Genomic DNA, 18,104 nt, shown 5'->3' with positions numbered 1-18,104 from the left:
TTGATCCTCGCTGAAGATGACACAAAGTCAGAACCATTGACTCACTGCTAATTGCAATGATCAAGAACCATCCATGGGCCTCCACTAATCACTTTAGCTCGATCCTCCTCAAGGTCGAACTTGACCATGAAGAAACCATTATCCACTTCCATGAGCTCAAAGCCTCCGGTCAGTTTCCATGTACCTTTTCAAGCGAGTGTTCAGTTGGTAGTATCCAAAATTCCTACCAATAAGTTTGATGATAAAGGAATCATGCCAGGGATAGCAAAGATCATTAAAAAGTCCATCGTCAATGTGAATTCTAGGCAGCAGCCTGTTTCCATTGTCATACTCAATCCTTGCTAAATTCCATTCTAGCAGATGCCCAGAGTCTTTAACTGAAAGTGGAGTCCTATTGCCCAGGACTTTATCTTTGAACGAGATCCTGCCCTCTTGGAACGAAGACGGTTGTCCTGTATTAACGCCATCATCAGGAGGTTTGGCTAGAATCCATGGTAGCCGCATGAAGATACTCAGCCTCCTTAGTATTGTTGTCAGTTAATGATAAATTACATATGTAATGCAGAGACAAATTCTGACTTATGCAGTAGATATTATAATATGGTGTATATCAAGCATGTATATATATATACTATGTTGGAAACCATGTCCAAAACGTGTAGTCGTGTCTGAATACATAATTTGAAGATATTGACATCGCCAAACACGAGTTATTTAGATAACAACAACATAATATATAAAAAACACGATAATTGTTTTTATATTTTTTAAAGTGATTTTTATCTAAAAAAATATTAAATTAATTTTTTTTAATAATTTTATATATTGATATTAAATATTAAAAAATATTATTTAATTTAATAGTTTTTAATTAAAAACATATTATATATCACATTACCAATAAATATAAGCAAGCAAGTTGATCTTGGTTTATCAAATCAACTCATATTTTAACTTTCTTTAATAAAAATAAAACTCTTAAAGAAGTTTGTTTAAAATAATTTTTTTTATACTTATGGTTTGTTTACATGGTTGCATTGTGTTTTTTTAAATAATAAATTTATTTGTTTTAAATTAATTTTTTAGGTAATTTTAAATTGTTCTGATGTGATAATATTAAAAATAAATTTTATAAAATAAAAATAATATTTTAATATATTTTCAAGTAAAAAACAATTTAAAAAATAAATACTATTTTAATATCAAACACTATCTTAAACATGCAAAAAAACAAGATTGTTTTTATAACTTTTTTTAAGATTTATTAACTTGATTTGACATGATGGGTCAATGACTTGGTATAAGTTGAGTTTCATTAAGTAAAAAATTAGATATAATATGATTTAATTGATTTAATAAATTAATTAGATCAAAACCTAAATAAATATTTTTAAAGAATTTTTTTGAAAATAATAATATTTTAACTTAAAATTAAAATGAATGTGTTTTAACGGACCCGAGTCAACCCTACCACCATGTAACCAAGCCTTGGGTTTATGAATCATGATTTTTCTACTAACATGGCTTGGGCTGGTTCCCGAGCGAGTAAGTCATTGAGTTGACCCGTTTCCAGAATAAAACGGGAAAAGAAAACCAAAAAGAGAAAGGGATGGTGAGGAGGCGAAAAGGAAGTGGTAAGAAGTGGGAATCATCCATAGCTCCAAAAGCTTCGAATCATAAATAACATAACAATCAAACAACGACTACCCTCTCCCTCTCCCTCTCCCTCTCTCCCTTGCAAAGACACTAAATAATAAGCAAGAAAGAGTGGAGATTGACTGACTGTGTGTGTGTGAGTGATAGAGAGAGCCCTTTTATAAATAAATAATCTATTTCCCTCTCCAAATCACAAGACATCCCTCTCTTTCCCCGAAGCCTCAAAGAACACACGACTCAAAAACTCAGAAACTATAAAAACAAAACCCTAGCTTCTTCTATTATGCATGCCTGATAGTAAGAATTATAATTCCCAGATCCAATAATATTAGAAAGAAAGAAAGCCCTAACTCTTTCAATCCAGGAAAATGGGTGAGTTAGGGCAACATACTGTGGATTTCTCGACGCTGGTGAGTCGAGCTGCTGAGGAATCCTTTCTTTCTTTGAAAGAATTGGTGGACAAATCCAAATCCACTGACCAATCTGATTCCGAGAAGAAGATTAGTCTTTTAAAGTACTTGCTTGAGACTCAACAGCGTATGCTTAGACTTAATGTCCTTGCTAAATGGTGTCAACAGGTCAGTTTTCTATGTTCTTAAAAAAATTATTTGGTTTTGAAAAGATTGATCCTTTTTTTATTATTGTTTGGTTTTTTGTGTTGAAGAGTTTGTTTCTGAAGAAGGGGAATTCTGGGTTTTTCTTTTTCGTCTTTTTAGTGATTTTATAGGGTTTTTGGTTTATGACTTGAATACTTGTGATTTTAGGTTATTTGAGTTTTCTTATGTATAAAATAACAGTGATGGCAAGGAATGAAGGATTGAATTTTTGTGGGTTTTGTTATAAGATTGTTAATTTAATAAGAGAATGCTGGTTTCATGAGTATTTGGAGGGGTGTTTCTGAATTTGTGACTCCGGGCAAGTCGCTGACTATGTGGCTGATTGGATTAGGAGTTTGAGTTTGGGTTCATTAGCTTGAATCGTTGTACGTTGTTTTCGGGAGTCAGTAATTATTTAAAATGTGGAACCGGGAAGAAATTCTGAAGCTTTTTCTTGGGACTTGATCTGTGTGAAATGCTAGGAAATTTGATAGATTGCCGACTCTTGTTTACTAATTATATTAGTGCTCCTTATAGAAGGTTAAATCAGATTTATCTCTGTTGTACAATAATTTGAATTAAAACTTCCTACTAAGATTTGAACTCGGGAGGAGGCTTGGGTGAACATATCCCCACACGCATGTAAAAGTAAACGTGATGGAGGGGTAGTGTATAAGTGTTTATTGTCACCAGTATATTGTGTAAGTGGAGCAGGAAATGCAGTATTTATCAGTTGGAAAATTAATGGCACTAGAGAGTTTAATGAGCTATACCAGCACTAGTGATCAAGCTCTATGAACAGTGGTTTTCGGATATGTGCTACAATTTTATCTGACCGGTTTATTTATTCTGCCAAAAGTATTTGTGTTTGAAAATTACATTAACGTATGCTGTGTCTATGGTCTTTACATTCATGTTGTGCCATTGACCAAGGCACCAAATTTCAAGAGGAGGGAGTTGATGGAAATGCTCAGTATGATCATGTGAACTAAGAAACCAATGAACGTTTGCGTGTGTGGTGGGTTATTGCAATCATGGATGTTTTGTGAGACAAGTAGGAAAATTTGCTAAACAAGCATCCTCTGCTGTGCACAGTCCTCATGTAGAATCTTAAGTGAAAGCATTATGAATATTTGAAGTGTAGAAGGTGGCAACCTTTTATGTCCAAGGAAAAAATAAACTAGAGAAAAAACCAACCTCCTGAGGCATTAACTTTGCCATTGAAACTCAATATTCTATAACAACTCAAGAACACTGGTATTACCCATATATTTGAAATTTGAAAAGTCTTAATTTTGTTTAAAATCTAATGTGTTAAAGTTAACTTTAGGCTTTTGCTTCTTGTGCAAGTTACAGAAGGCCACTTTCATGTGGAAATAATATCAATTTTTTTTTAACTCAGCTAACTTTTGTTTTGCAGATTCCGTTGATACAATATTGTCAGCAACTTCAATCAACTCTGTCAAGTCATGATGCTTGTTTTATCCAAGCTGCAGATTCTTTATTTTTCATGCATGAGGGGCTGCAACAAGCTCGTGCTCCTATCTATGATGTTCCATCTGCTATAGAAGTGCTCCTCACTGGGTCTTATGAGCGTTTGCCAAAATGTATAGAAGATGTGGGTATACATGGCACCTTAACTGAGGATCAGCAGAAGCCAGCTTTGAGAAAGTTGGACACACTTGTGAGATCTAAGTTGCTTGAAGTTTCACTGCCAAAGGAAATTTCTGAGGTGAAAGTGTTTGATGGTACAGCACTGCTTCGTGTTGAAGGTGAATTTAAGGTTTTAGTTACTCTTGGCTACCGAGGGCACCTGTCAATGTGGAGGATACTACATATGGAATTGCTTGTTGGTGAGAGAAGTGGGCCTGTGAAACTAGAAGAAATGCGACGGCATGCTCTAGGGGATGATTTGGAGCGCAGAATGGCTGCGGCAGAGAATCCATTTATGATACTATATTCAGTTCTTCATGAGCTTTGCATTGCATTAGTTATGGATACTGTCTTAAGGCAAGTACAAGCACTCCGTCAAGGAAGATGGAAAGATGCAATTCGATTTGAGCTCATATCTGATGGCAGTAGTAGTTCCACTCAGCAAATTCAAGATGGAGAAGCTGATTCATCTGGCTTACGAACACCAGGGTTGAAAATTGTATATTGGCTAGATTTGGATAAAAATTCTACCGTATCTGATTCAGGAATGTGCCCATTTATAAAAATTGAACCAGGACCCGATCTGCAGATAAAATGTGTTCATAGCACTTTTGTTATAGATCCTGTAAATGGAAGGGAGGCAAAATTCTCCCTTGACCAAAGTTGTATTGATGTCGAGAAGTTGCTTCTAAGAGCAATATGTTGTAATAGATATACTCGATTGCTTGAGATTCAGAAAGAGCTGGTAAAAAATGTTCAGATCTTCCGTGTTGCTGGTGACGTTGTTCTTCAGTTCCTTGTGGATGAACCTGATGTTGACCATAAGAAGGTTGGTTCTCTTGTATTATAGATTTTCAATACTATCTGCCAAGTTTTAAATCTCTAGTCAAGAAACTTGTGGTGCATAAATAGTGAAGGAGCCATAGTTCTTATGTTGTATTTCAGACTGTCTTCATGGAGGATCATTTGGTCTTAGGATGTTAACCTTATCGTTCGGTGCCCTTTTTTTTTTTGGAGTAATGATCTTAAATGCATATCATGTCAAATTATTTATTTCCCTTAACTGAATTCTGTATGCAGAAAGAAACCAAGTCTGATGGTGGGGAACTGGAGAGGCAGGATGTACTGTGTGTTCGAGCCTATGGATCTTCTTTTTTAACCCTTGGAATAAATATAAGGTTGTCTTCCCTTTATCCATGTATATGGAATGCTTTTCATTTCATGACCATCACTATTTATGGGCCTGTCACAAGATGATTGCCTTTTTTTTCTTTTTTTCTTTTCATTTCTTTTTCCTTTTCCTTTTTTTCCTTTTTTTTTTTTTTTTGGGGGGGGGGTTATAAAATAGGATCAGAGCAAGCTTGAATGATGGGTTATAGAATATTAAATTGTTTTTGAGGGTTCATCATATATATTTTGTATGAAGTATGTCTTATATTTAAAGGTAGATTCTTTATTCCCTCCAAGCACACGTGTAGATTCAGCTGTGCTTTGAAAGGATAAATGGCAATCATCTAGTGTGCATAAAGGAAGGGGAATTAAGAACACTCATTATTGATATACTAAAACATGTTTGAAGAAGATGTCTATTCTCTTGCACAACAAGCTTCTATGTTTCATAGCAGAAACCACAGACAATAAGGCTATGTTATTGTTAGGGGATGGATTCTCCATTTTCTGTATAGTTTCCGAGTTTCATTTTTTTGCTTGCAGGAATGGCCGCTTTCTTCTTCGATCATCCCAAAATATAATTATGCCTTCAGTGTTGATGGATTGTGAAGAAGCTTTAAATCAAGGAAGTATAACTGCAGCTGAAGTCTTCATTAGTACGAGGAGCAAAAGTATCTTGCACTTATTTGCATCTATTGGCAGGTTTTTAGGCCTCGAGGTAAATTTTACTTGAGGGGAAAAATGAATGCTTTAACTTGAGCTGATTAGATGGCTCTGAATTTTGAACTTCACCTAGACACTCATAGGTATAAATGACTAAACAGATGATGTAACATTGCAGGTTTATGAAAATGGTTTTTCTGCGCTGAAAGTACCTAAAAACCTTTTGACTGGTTCAACTACGTTGCTAATGGGGTTCCCAGACTATGGGAATTCGTATTTTCTGTTGGTGCAACTTGATAAGGATTTCAAACCTCTGTTTAAGTTGCTGGAGATGCAACCGGATTCATCTGGAAAAACTCATTCTTCTATTGACTCAACTCCTGTAATGCGCTTGAAGAAAATTGATGTTAGCCAGATGCAGATGCTTGAAGATGAGCTGAATTTGAGTGTCTTTGATTTGGGAAAATTGAATCGCTTTTTGCAGAATGCTGCTGATTATAACCAGACCACTGAACATGGTCTTCCATCTGAATTTCGTCTAGAGGGTCACATGCCAATTGCAGGATGTTCTCTGTCGAGTTTTTCATCTGTTGTTGATGAAGTTTTCGAACTTGAGAAAGGGGCATCTGCACCTTCATTCCCTCTTCTGAATGTTAACTCTTCATTCAATGCATCTCCTGCTTCTCATTTTGCTTCTGTTCCAATGAATCTTCACTCCATTAAAGCCGGAACACCTTCTCCTAAGTGGGAAGCAGGTATGCAGGTGTCGCAGGTGAATAGCATGGCAAAAGTTTCTGGTGTGGCCTCTCCCTATAATGGATCCTTGTATCCATCAAATAATCTGAAAGGACCAGTGCACTCAAATTCATTCAGTTCACTATCTTCTGGTCTAGGAAGGGCTACAGCTGTGAAAAAATTATCAGCTTCCAAATCTGATCAGGATTTGTCTTCTCTTAGATCTCCACATTCAGTTGAGGTTGGCTCTAATTCCCCAATGGATGATGATCATCCAAGACTGCTGAATGACACATTGAAGGATGCAATAACAGGGATTAGGCCCTCTCGATTGTCATCTCCATCTCGACCAACAGGTTCTCGAATTTCAGTATCAAATGGGAAACCTAATGGAGCCAGAAGCTCTCCAGCTGGGCCTGTCAGAGTTGCTGGATCAAGCCCCTTAGCTACAACTCCCGTATGTAAGATACTTTCTCTAAGTTCATCTGTTTTCATTAAATTCACAGGATATGTTTTCTGAGATTGTTTTACCCAACTCTTACTATATTACTCATGTTTGACGATAAAAATCCCTCTTTTCAGCCCAAACAGCAGGAGATACTGCAGGATCCCACTGCTTTAGCCATGATGTATCCATACATGAAAAAAATCCAAGAAAGCGTACAGTTGCAGACATGCTGAGTTTAATTCCAGCTCTCCAAGACCTAGATGCTAAAGCAGGATTTTCTAAGAGAGGAAGAACCTCAGAATCAGCTCACTTTCAGCAGGTTTCATCACAGATGCTTGTATCGTCAGATATGGTCTCTAAAAATGAGAGATACAGCTATGGGAATCTTATTGCTGAAGCAAATAAAGGGAATGCACCTTCGAGCATTTATGTCTCTGCTCTGCTCCATGTGGTTAGGCATTGCTCACTTTGCATTAAGCATGCCAGACTAACTAGCCAGATGGACGAGTTGGACATTCCTTACGTTGAAGAAGTGGGTCTGAGAAATGCATCCTCAAATATATGGTTCCGACTTCCATATGCCAGAGGTGATTCATGGCAACACATTTGCTTGCGGCTTGGGAGACCTGGAAGCATGTATTGGGATGTCAAAATAAATGATCAGCACTTCAGGGATTTGTGGGAGCTTCAGAAGGGAAGCAGTAGCACTCCCTGGGGCTCTGGGGTCCGTATTGCAAATACATCTGATGTGGATTCCCATATTCGCTATGACCCAGATGGTGTTGTCCTGAGTTACCAGTCTGTCGAGTCTGATAGTATAAAGAAGCTTGTTGCAGATATTCAAAGGCTTTCTAATGCTAGAATGTTTGCTCTTGGAATGCGTAAGCTGCTTGGAGTTAAAGCAGATGAGAGACAAGAGGAAAACAGTGCAAACTCTGATGTTAAAGTACCCAATGGAGGGAAAAATGCTCATGAGGGGGCTGATAAGTTGTCAGAACTGATGAGGAGGGCATTTAGGATTGAGGCAGTTGGACTGGTGAGTTTGTGGTTCAGCTTTGGTTCGGGTGTCCTAGCTCGCTTTGTTGTTGAGTGGGAACTGGGTAAAGAAGGATGCACAATGCATGTTTCACCTGACCAACTTTGGCCTCATACTAAGGTGTGTTATATTTTATTGCTGTTGTGTTAAATGAAATCCTTATGGGTTAATAGTGTTCAATAAAAGTTAGATATCTGGGATTATTATTATGAAAACTTTGTTTTAGAGTTTTAGTTACGAATTTTTTTGTGGAGTTTTGTGATGAACATTCTTTTTAGAGGGGGCTTATGGTGATTATCCCTTTTTTTGTGGTTTTCTGCTGTCACTTGGTCTTGTAGTCTTAAGTATTTTGATTTGATTTGAGATGCCTTATTGTTAGAGTCTTTGATTGACACTAGAGTGGCAAAACTATTTTGGATGCTGCAAGTCAATTATTTTATTGATGAATAGCATTTTTCCTTCTTAATTTATACTTCGATATTCATGGTAAAATTCTGATGCTTTATGGAATTTTGTTGTTTGGTCTTATCGTTGGTCTAGTTTTAGTTCATTTTGTTTTGTGGTCTCTTGTTATGTCGTGTTTATACTTATGCGAGCTGCACTTACATCTCTAGAATTTGGTATTCTGTTTAGTTTCTGGAAGATTTTATAAATGGAGCTGAAGTTGCATCCCTGTTGGATTGCATTCGTCTAACTGCTGGACCCTTGCATGCTCTTGCCGCTGCAACTCGCCCTGCAAGAGGTGGTCCTGCTCCTGGGGCTCCTGGTGCAGCAGCAGCTGTTTCTTCTATGACAAAACAGGCAGGGTATGTCCAATCCCAGGGACTTTTGCCTAGCAGTTTGATGAATAATATTAGCCAGCCAACTTCTGGCTCAGTAGGCAATGCTTCTATCACTACTGGACCACTTGGGAATCACAACCCTCATAGTGCTGCAATGTTAGCTGCTGCTGGCCGAGGGGGCCCTGGCATTGTTCCCAGCTCACTGTTGCCAATCGATGTCTCTGTTGTACTACGTGGCCCATACTGGATCCGGATTATTTACCGGAAGAATTTTGCAGTTGATATGCGATGCTTTGCTGGAGATCAGGTTTGGTTGCAACCAGCAACCCCACCTAAGGGGGGTCCTTCAGTTGGGGGATCACTACCCTGTCCACAGTTTCGCCCTTTCATCATGGAGCATGTTGCCCAAGAATTGAATGGATTAGATCCTGGCTTTGCTGGTGGTCAGCAGACAGTTGGACTGGGAAATTCTAACAATCCTAACCCAAGTTCAGTTTCTCAACTGTCAAGTGTTAATGGGAATAGAGTTAACCTTTCTAGTTCTGCAGCAATATCTAGGGCAGCAAACCAAGTGGCTGCTTTGAATCGTGTTGGAAATGCTGTTCCAGGATCGTCAAATTTGGCTGCTGTAAGCTCGGGATTACCCATACGGAGATCTCCAGGTGCTGGTGTCCCTGCTCATGTGAGAGGAGAGCTGAATACAGCCATTATTGGTCTTGGTGATGATGGAGGGTATGGAGGTGGATGGGTTCCTCTTGTTGCCCTTAAGAAGGTTCTAAGAGGCATTCTTAAATACCTTGGAGTGCTATGGCTTTTTGCTCAACTACCAGACCTTTTGAAAGAGATCCTAGGGTCAATTTTGAAGGACAATGAAGGTGCACTCTTGAATTTGGACCAGGAACAGCCAGCCTTGCGCTTCTTTGTGGGGTAAGTGAGAGAATCTTTTTCCTTGTGAATTAGTTCAAGAGATCATGCTATTCAATGATCATTGATCAGTGAGGGTGTCTCAGTAATTGGTATGGTGCTTTAATAATCTTTGCATGCCCACATGGATGTAACATCATTGTATTTCTTCATACTGTTGTACACTAGAGAGCATATAGTCCTTCCTCACGAGACTCGGAGAGAACAAGAAAAGCCAATGACAGCAAGACAGAAAGAGAGCATTCCACTGCAGTGGCTAAAGTTGTTTACTAAGATTTACTGAACCACTTTTTTTTTCTTTTTTTTTTTCAGGGGTGGGGGTGAGGGAGGGATAGGAGTGATACAGGAATGAAAAATATAATAAAATGGGACAAATTACAATACATGTGATGTGCTTCATTCTTGTGTTCATGAGGGACCCACCTGTTGTAATACCAGGTTTAGTTAATACTCCTCTGTAGAGGCTGCAATGGCGAAGAGACAGACAATTGAGAGAATATGGAACAAGTGAAACAGGATTGCTGAAACAGCAAATAACAGGGGCTTTTTTTTTTTTATTTTTTTTCAGGGGTGGGGGTGGGGGAGGGATAGGAGTGATACATGAAAATACAGGAATGAAAAATATAATAAAATGGGACAAATTACAATACATGTGATGTGCTTCATTCTTGTGTTCATGAGGGACCCATCTGTTGTAATACTAGGTTTAGTTAATACTCCACTGTAGAGGCAGCAATGGAGAAGAGACAGACAATTGAGAGAATATGGAACTAGTGAAACAGGATTGCTGAAACATCAAATAACAGGGGCCTGCGTGGAAATTATTAATTATAATGGTGGTGATCATTAAATATTCTAGGCCATAGCATGTTTGTCTTTTGCAAGGGCTATGTATTTGCAGCATCTTTGTGCTGGGGCTTCACATTGTCATTTTTCTTCCATGATTTGATGGCATTTGTTTTCTGCAGGGGCTATGTGTTTGCTGTAAGTGTCCACAGAGTTCAACTTCTTCTTCAAGTGATTAGTGTCAAGCGCTTTCATCATCAACAGCAGCAGCAACAACAACAAAACAATACTGCTGCTCAAGAAGAACTGACTCAATCTGAAATTGGAGAAATATGTGACTATTTTAGTCGTCGGGTAGCATCGGAGCCCTACGATGCTTCCCGTGTTGCATCATTCATTACCCTTCTCACCCTGCCCATATCAGTTTTAAGAGAATTTTTAAAATTAATTGCATGGAAGAAAGGATTGGTTCTGGCACAAGGTGGAGAAATAGCTCCTGGACAAAAACCCCGTATTGAATTATGCCTTGAAAATCATACTGGGTTAAATGTAGACGAGAATTCTGGGAATTCATCTGCTGCGAAAAGCAATATACATTATGACCGGCCCCATAATTCTGTTGATTTCGCACTGACTGTTGTCCTTGATCCAGCTCACATACCTCACATTAATGCTGCGGGTGGTGCTGCTTGGTTACCTTACTGTGTCTCTGTAAGGTTGAGATATTTATTTGATGAAAACTCAAATGTGTCTTTCCTTGGCATGGAGGGAAGCCATGGAGGCCGAGCTTGCTGGTCGCATGCTGATGACTGGGAGAAATGTAAACAGAGGGTGGCTCCAACTGTGGAAGTAAATGGCTCATCGGCAGATCCTCAAGGAAAGTTGAAACGTGTTGCAGACAGTGTGCAAAGAACCCTACATGCGTGCCTCCAAGAGTTGAGAGACGGCGGTGGAGTTACAGCAAGCTCTGGGGCAACATGATAAATAGGTTCTCTGCTTGCATTTTTTGTATTATTTGCAACGATCGGGAATGAGGAAGTGGATAATGATCCAGTTGTGGGTTTTTCATTCCGTAGGGCTTGCCCATTTCTGGACTCTGCAATTGGTGTTGGAGATACTTGCGTTGATAGGAAATAAGGTCTAATCATTGCACAAGTGCCGATGAAGATATGGATGGCTGGGCAGGAGTTTTCCACACATAAATATCTTATCCAGTGCTCTGATGGTTAGGGTGTAAAATATTTCCTTTGTACAGAAATAACACTTGATGAGTAGACAAACTTTGTAAAAAATGAAAAAAATCTGTTAGATTTGTATACTCAATGGGCATTCAAAAGGTGTCCAAGATTGTTTTCAGACTGCTCCAGGACATTAGTTTTATGTATACGCTGCTGCTGTCTGTTGTTCCCAATTTCAAACCTTTTGTCTTGAGGAAATCACCAAGTTAAAAGATCTGCCACCTTCTGATTATCCATAAAATTATACAGTTTAATACTAAATGTGTTCGAGATTGGCTCACTAGCGTAATCATGAGTTACGTGATGAGGCATTCTACCTTAACAACGTGTCTTCGTGAGAATGTATCCTATTCTTTCAAGCAGTTCTTTCTTCTCCAACATCCTTCCAAGCTCAGATCAGGAGCTTGGATTGCTTTTTTATTACCTTTACCTCCCCCCCTCATGTCCCATTACTCCAACCAGAGTTGGTGATTTTTACTAATGTACTCCAGCTGATCATTCATGTATTGACTCGTTGCGCTGTCTTCCTTGTGTCATAAAAAGGCACTTTCATTCAAATCAAATGTCTCCCAGGATTCAGGAAGCTGCAGCAGCCATGCTGGGAAGTTCCTCATTGGCTGCATGAATGTATAATGAGAATTCATTTGAGAAACCATGCTGTGAACTCATATAATGTAAAGGATGCTTCATGTCCATTTTACGTTCAAGGAATTGCAATGGTGTCCACATTGGATCATCACTTCTATCTGGTTCAAACTATCAAAGCTTTTGTGAGGAATAGTATCGATTATAAAAATAACAATCCATCGCAATTAGAAGAAGCAGCTCTTTAATCCGAGCATGACTGCTATTTTTCATTTTCATCCATGTAGATTCACCTAGCTGCTTAAAATGGATGCCTCATTTTCATCTGATCACGGACTTGGCTAATTCTGAAAAGCTCTTATGCAACAATATTCTTTGTATTCAAGTAACGGATGGATCTAACTCCTATCTTCCAGATTGGAAACCTAATTTCCCTGCTCATAAACCTAAATCTGCCGCTGGCTTCATTTCATTTTTCAGACAGTTCAAAATGAAGCTGATGTCCACCCATCCTGGATGGCACTTGTCTGCAGAAATAAAGTTGTGGACGACTCCATCCACAACCACACTGCTGCATCCAGCAGTCTTCTTCACTCCTCTACTTTCCATGGTCTCCCTAATTTTTTTAGAGTAGCTCCATCTTCCACAAGCAGCATAAATGTTAGACAGCAAGGTGTATCCACCTTCTTCCTCGGGGTCCAAATTTAGCAGCTCCCTGGAAGCTATTTCTGCCAATTCCACATCTCCTTGAGCTTGGCAAGCATTTAGCATTGCCCCCCAGATTGATTGACTTGGTTTCATGGGCATCTGATCAATGATATCTTTTGCCTCAGACAACCTCCCTGATCGTGCTAGAAGATCCACCAGACATCCATAGTGCTCCACTCCTGGTTCAATGCCATAGTCTGTCATAGAACTAAATACTTTAATCCCTTGATCTACAAGTCCACTGTGGCTACAAGCTGAAAGAACAGAAACAAAAGTCACATCGTCTGGACTTTCATCTTCCTGCATCTCAGAAAACAGTTCCAATGCTTTGCTTCCATAACCATGGAAAGCTAATCCTGTTATCATTGTTGTCCATACAGTGACATCCTTTTTATTAATTTCCTTGAAGACCCTTAAAGCCCTCTCAATACTTCCACACTTGCAATACATGTCAATCAATGCTGAACCCAAGAAAGCATCTAACTTGATTTGCATTCTAATTACCCACCCATGTGCCCACCTCCCTTGGTCCAGAGCTCCTGATTCTGTGGCGGCAGAGACTAAGCTAATCATTGTGACAGTGTCAGGTATAATGTTGTCCATCATCATGTCTATGATTAACTCCTTTACCATTGCAAAATCACCCCTACAGGCATATCCAGTAACCAAAGAATTCCAAGAAACAATATCCCTACAAGGCATTTGATAAAAAAATAATCGTGCCTGCTCTAATTCACCCACCTTAGCACACCCTGCAACTATCATGTTCCAGGAAACAATATCCTTCTCCTTCAATGCACCAAAAGTCCTCAAAGCAAGCTCGACCTTTTGGCACTTGACATACATATCCAAAAGAGCATTACCCAAGATCAAATTCGACGATATAGTAGGTTTCCTCCTCTCCATCCACCCATGAACAGCCTTTCCAAACTTCACATTTCCTAATTGCCCACAAGAAACAAGCAAACCCAAAATAGTAAACTCATCAGGTTCAAGGCCCAAACCCACCATTTCATGAAACAATCTCATTGCTTCCAAACCAAACCCTTTCTTAGCATAACCAACAATCATAACATTAAAAGAAACAATATCTGGACTAGGCATCTTTTCAAATACCTGATGTGCAAGCCTCACTAGTCCATTCTCTAAGTACACTTTAATAAGGGTATTCTGCAAATACCCAAATGAGAACAACCCTGTAACAATGGCCTGGCAATGGATTTGCTTCACTTGTGATATAAAGTTGACAGCTTGAAGCAAATAAAGCAGTGTCTGCTTATCTGGGCACTCGCCAGAACTCAACAAAACATTGTACAGATAAAAAGATTCAATCTTTTTCAATGAAGAAAAAGCAGAAATCAATGTATTGTAAATAAAAAGATTTGGGTTAGGAGTGAAGTGATTAAAAAGAGTAATTGCCAAGTCTAAGTTATCAGGGTGTGAAACAGCTGAGAAGTAAATGAATCTACTCATTGGAAATGTTCTGCCAATGAGTTTACTGCTTCTCATTATCCGACACAAAATCTGCTTGAAATGATCTCTGGTTTTGCATTTTTCAAGAAGAACAAGAGATGGGTGATTAAGGTCAAGTGATAGTGTAGGATCCCATGTGGTGTTGTTAGTCCTCTTGCTTGCAGTATAACTAAGGAAACGGACACCTCTCCCATAACGGTACATAGATAGACGGCAAATTTGTAGCAGATGATGCTGACAAGTGATATGCTAAACCCAACTAACAATGTTGTTGCTTGTTACACAAACATAGTTGAGTGCAAACAATCACTGGACTGTTTGTCAGAGAATGGTATGGATCTTTCAGACATTTATCTGTCTAACAGTATTACTAGAAAAGGTCCCAACCTTTGAAGGGTTTATGACAGCTCTATTAGTGTAAATACACTTAGGTTTCATTAATTCAACGATTTATGTGCGTTCTTAAGTTTTTTCTTTTCATATTTTATTAATGTTTAGAGTTATTATTTTCTTACAACTTTCTATAAAAAAATCTCTTTTTTTCTGTTTCATAACAAGACTTTTTTGTGCCAGCTTTTATGAATTGTGATTAAATCTCTAGTGTATGAGTAATGCGTCCAAAGCATTTAGGGAAAACAATTTCTTTTTGATGGTCTCCTCTTAGATTTGAACCGAAGATGTAAAACCCATGTCTCCAACACCAATTTTTGGCAGAAATTTTAACCTAAATAAAACAACCCACTGCTCATACCGATGAAACCAGGACTGTGGAAACCTTGGATGAGGAAGGTCCTGACCTGACCCATAAATAAAGGACATGGAGTTCTGAGCCAAATTGGGTTCCTTTTCTTAGGTTTTTTTTTTTTAAATTTCAAGAAAATAACCACCTTCTTAATTTTTTTCATATTTTTTGAATTTTAAAAAAGTATTTTCCATGAAAATGGTTTCTCATCAAAAGAAAAAAAATAGTCTTTCCAAAAGGAAAATTGTTACAATATCCATGATGACAATAGCAGTTAGCAGAAGAATCAAGCAGTATCAGTTAACATTCATGTAAAGTTTTGCATAACTCTTTCTCCTTATTATTCTTCTAATTGTCTCTCAATTCTCTTCTTTTCTTTTCTCTTCTCTTAACTTTCTTTTCTTCTCAAATCCGTGTTGTTAAGCAAGGTTCATAACAAAATTGTTATCGGAGCCATCAAAGATCCACCATCAATCTTTGTTAAACACATAATCATTAACCATGGTAGAAAACAATGAAGTCAGGGCCTTGGAAGAACTAGAAAAGAAATTGAAGGAACAAATGCAATGAATGCATGAGGAGATACATGAAGAATTGCATAATAGACATGAGAAATTCATGAAACTGGAAATAAGGAATCAGAAGCAATGGGAAAAACAAAAATAAAAAGAATGATCAGCTCAATGCACCACTCGATTTAATCGTGGTAACGTTGCGGGCCTTTGTTAACAATCAGGAAGCTGAAAAAAAAAAAAGGAGTCGTACAGTACTTCTTAATGGCAAAAATAGTCTAATCTCTAAGGGCAGGGCGGAGCAAGAAAGAGAAATCAAGGGGGGCCAAATTAAAAGAAATTATTTAAAAAAATTAAAATTTTCATTATTTTATATGAGGGAGGGGCTGAAAAAATTTTCCTTACAGGGGTCGGGGCCCCTGCCTACCCCCCCTCCCTCTGCCACTGTCTGAGAGAATCATTTCAAATCCAAAGAGTAATACAAGAATGAACAAAGGCAATTATTATATTACTCTCGTAAAATAAAAAATAAATATAAATTAAGATATTTAATTTTATAAAATGATATATTTATTTATTATGTTTATTGAAATTTTTAATAAAAGATAATAAAAATAGAAACACACATGAAATTGATTGAATAAAACAAAAAAACAAATATGCAAGGCTGAAGATGTTATAAATATTATTTCAAAAAAAAAATTGAAAATAAGGTTCATTTGTATAAAACAAAAACAATCTTCAAAAATTAAATACAAACAAAATAGATTAAAAAAAACTCTATTAAACAACCATCTTCAAAACCCATGGCTTAAATCATGAAACCAGAATAAAATGATAGATAAGAAATTGAAGAAAAAAAGGATGCCAAACCGTATTACCTTACAAACTTGTGATTCATGTCATTAGATTGGAAGTAACACAAATACAAAAATTATGAAGCCCATTCCCCTAATAAATCAAATGCAGAAAGATAAAACTGAAGAAAAAAAAATCAATCATATAAAAGGATCCAAAATAAAAATTTATAATTAAAAGAATGAGGGTGAAAAATGAAATAAAAAATAAATTAGAGGGCATACAAATATTTAATTGAGGGTTAAATTAAAAAGACAAAATCTTTAACAAAATAAAAAAGAAATCAAAAGAATGAGGGATAAATAAATAAATAAAACATAAACTTTGACTGAATGATGAAATTGAAAATCAATAAAACTTTAACAAAAAAAACCAAGTAAAAAATCAGAAATCAAAAGAATAAGGATTAAATTATAAAAAATAATATTTGATAAATTGTAATATAAGAACTAAATTGAAAACATAAAAAAAAATTATGAAAGAGCCAAAGGCAAAAATAAAAAACATAAGGGTTGAAATCAAAACACAAAAAAAGGATAAATGTGTACTTTTTTCTGAAAAAGAGAAAAGAAAAAAAAATGTGTCATACCAACAAAAAAAGAACACGATGATGCTTTTAAAGACACGACAAAAGTCTAGGTTTGCCCACTGGGTGCCATCAAACATGTTGCCCAAAAAGCTTAGACATCACCCACGTGTTAGAGCGTAATAAGCACATGCCAGTGGCTTTTTAAAATAAAAAATTAATTATCCAAATTAAAAATACCAAAACGATTGTCATACCTCTGGAAATTACCAAAAAAAAAAAAAACTAGGTGAAAGGATCAAAATACCCCTTGGATGCATGTCTTATTATTTTTATTTTTTTTGTCTTTTTTAAAGGAAAAAACATATTTTTACTGTGTTCAAATAAATAAAAATACAAACATACAACAGTCCTAATTTTTTAACCCTAGGGTAAATATGTAATTTTACTGTTTGTTTTTTTTTTGAAAATACAAATATACCTTCTAATAATCTTTTAATGACTAATAAGCCATTCGAAAAGACTATGAGGCCCCATGACCAAGACTTTCTTTTTTAAAAATAGAAGGGTTAAAATGTAATTTCATTATATCAATCCACAATAATCTATATTTAGTGTTACAGTGAAAAGCTCACGCCCTATATATTTTATTAATTATATGTTAAATAAACTTGAAAAAATAAAACATTAATAATTTATTTTTCAACTAATGTTCCAGCATAACAAAATACTTAAAATTATTTTTAACTTATTTTTTATGATATTGATAAATTTAAATAAAAAATTAATTTTTTAAAAAATTTTAATTTTTTATTAAATTACTTTCCACTAAACAAATAAATAATTTTTAAGCAAAAGTGTTTAAGATTTTTAGGTGAGGCTGCTGTTTTAGCCTAGTTTTAAGCCCAAAAATGACTTAAGCCTTCATGTTATGTCTAAAGCTATGCTCTCTGATAAATTTTCCCAATTTTAATCATAGTTATTCAACTCCTAGCAAGTCAGACATGTTTGCC

General features: G+C 36.7%; 2 protein-coding genes across 3 annotated transcripts; one reads left to right on the top strand and one right to left on the bottom strand.

The window, feature by feature from the left end:
- The first annotated feature begins 1,603 nt into the window (after positions 1-1,603).
- On the top strand, positions 1,604-11,833 carry LOC118051504 (mediator of RNA polymerase II transcription subunit 14). 2 transcript variants are annotated; one of them, XM_073409531.1, is made up of 9 exons: positions 1,604-2,234; positions 3,673-4,734; positions 4,986-5,083; positions 5,619-5,793; positions 5,917-6,934; positions 7,056-8,077; positions 8,591-9,666; positions 10,632-11,437; positions 11,526-11,833. In XM_073409531.1, exons 1-8 carry the CDS (start codon positions 2,025-2,027, stop codon positions 11,428-11,430), a joined length of 5,460 nt encoding a protein of 1,819 aa, XP_073265632.1. In that variant the 5' UTR covers positions 1,604-2,024; the 3' UTR covers positions 11,431-11,437; positions 11,526-11,833. The 2 variants fall into 2 exon arrangements, with proteins under 2 accessions (XP_073265632.1, XP_034918065.1); XM_035062174.2 differs by having other exon boundaries at positions 10,632-11,833.
- A 135-nt stretch (positions 11,834-11,968) lies between these two features.
- On the bottom strand, positions 11,969-15,198 carry LOC118051505 (pentatricopeptide repeat-containing protein At3g04750, mitochondrial). The gene has a single exon (XM_035062175.2). It carries the CDS (start codon positions 14,655-14,657, stop codon positions 12,711-12,713), a length of 1,947 nt encoding a protein of 648 aa, XP_034918066.1. The 5' UTR covers positions 14,658-15,198; the 3' UTR covers positions 11,969-12,710.
- Between the last annotated feature and the right edge of the window lie 2,906 nt (positions 15,199-18,104).

This window comes from Populus alba, chromosome 5 (assembly GCF_005239225.2).
Source record: "Populus alba chromosome 5, ASM523922v2, whole genome shotgun sequence".
NCBI classification, from domain to species: domain Eukaryota; kingdom Viridiplantae; phylum Streptophyta; class Magnoliopsida; order Malpighiales; family Salicaceae; genus Populus; species Populus alba.
Note: the sequence above shows the minus strand (reverse complement) of the source record. Positions and strands in the feature narration are given on the sequence as shown.

Coding starts and splice junctions, on each gene's coding strand:
- LOC118051505 (XM_035062175.2), bottom strand. CDS start 14,657: ATGTACCGTTATGGGAGAGGTGTCCGTTTCCTTAGTTATACTGCAAGC.
- LOC118051504 (XM_073409531.1), top strand. CDS start 2,025: ATGGGTGAGTTAGGGCAACATACTGTGGATTTCTCGACGCTGGTGAGT. Junction 4,735..4,985: donor CTGATGTTGACCATAAGAAG/GTTGGTTCTCTT, acceptor TTCTGTATGCAG/AAAGAAACCAAGTCTGATGG. Junction 6,935..7,055: donor CTTAGCTACAACTCCCGTAT/GTAAGATACTTT, acceptor CCCTCTTTTCAG/CCCAAACAGCAGGAGATACT.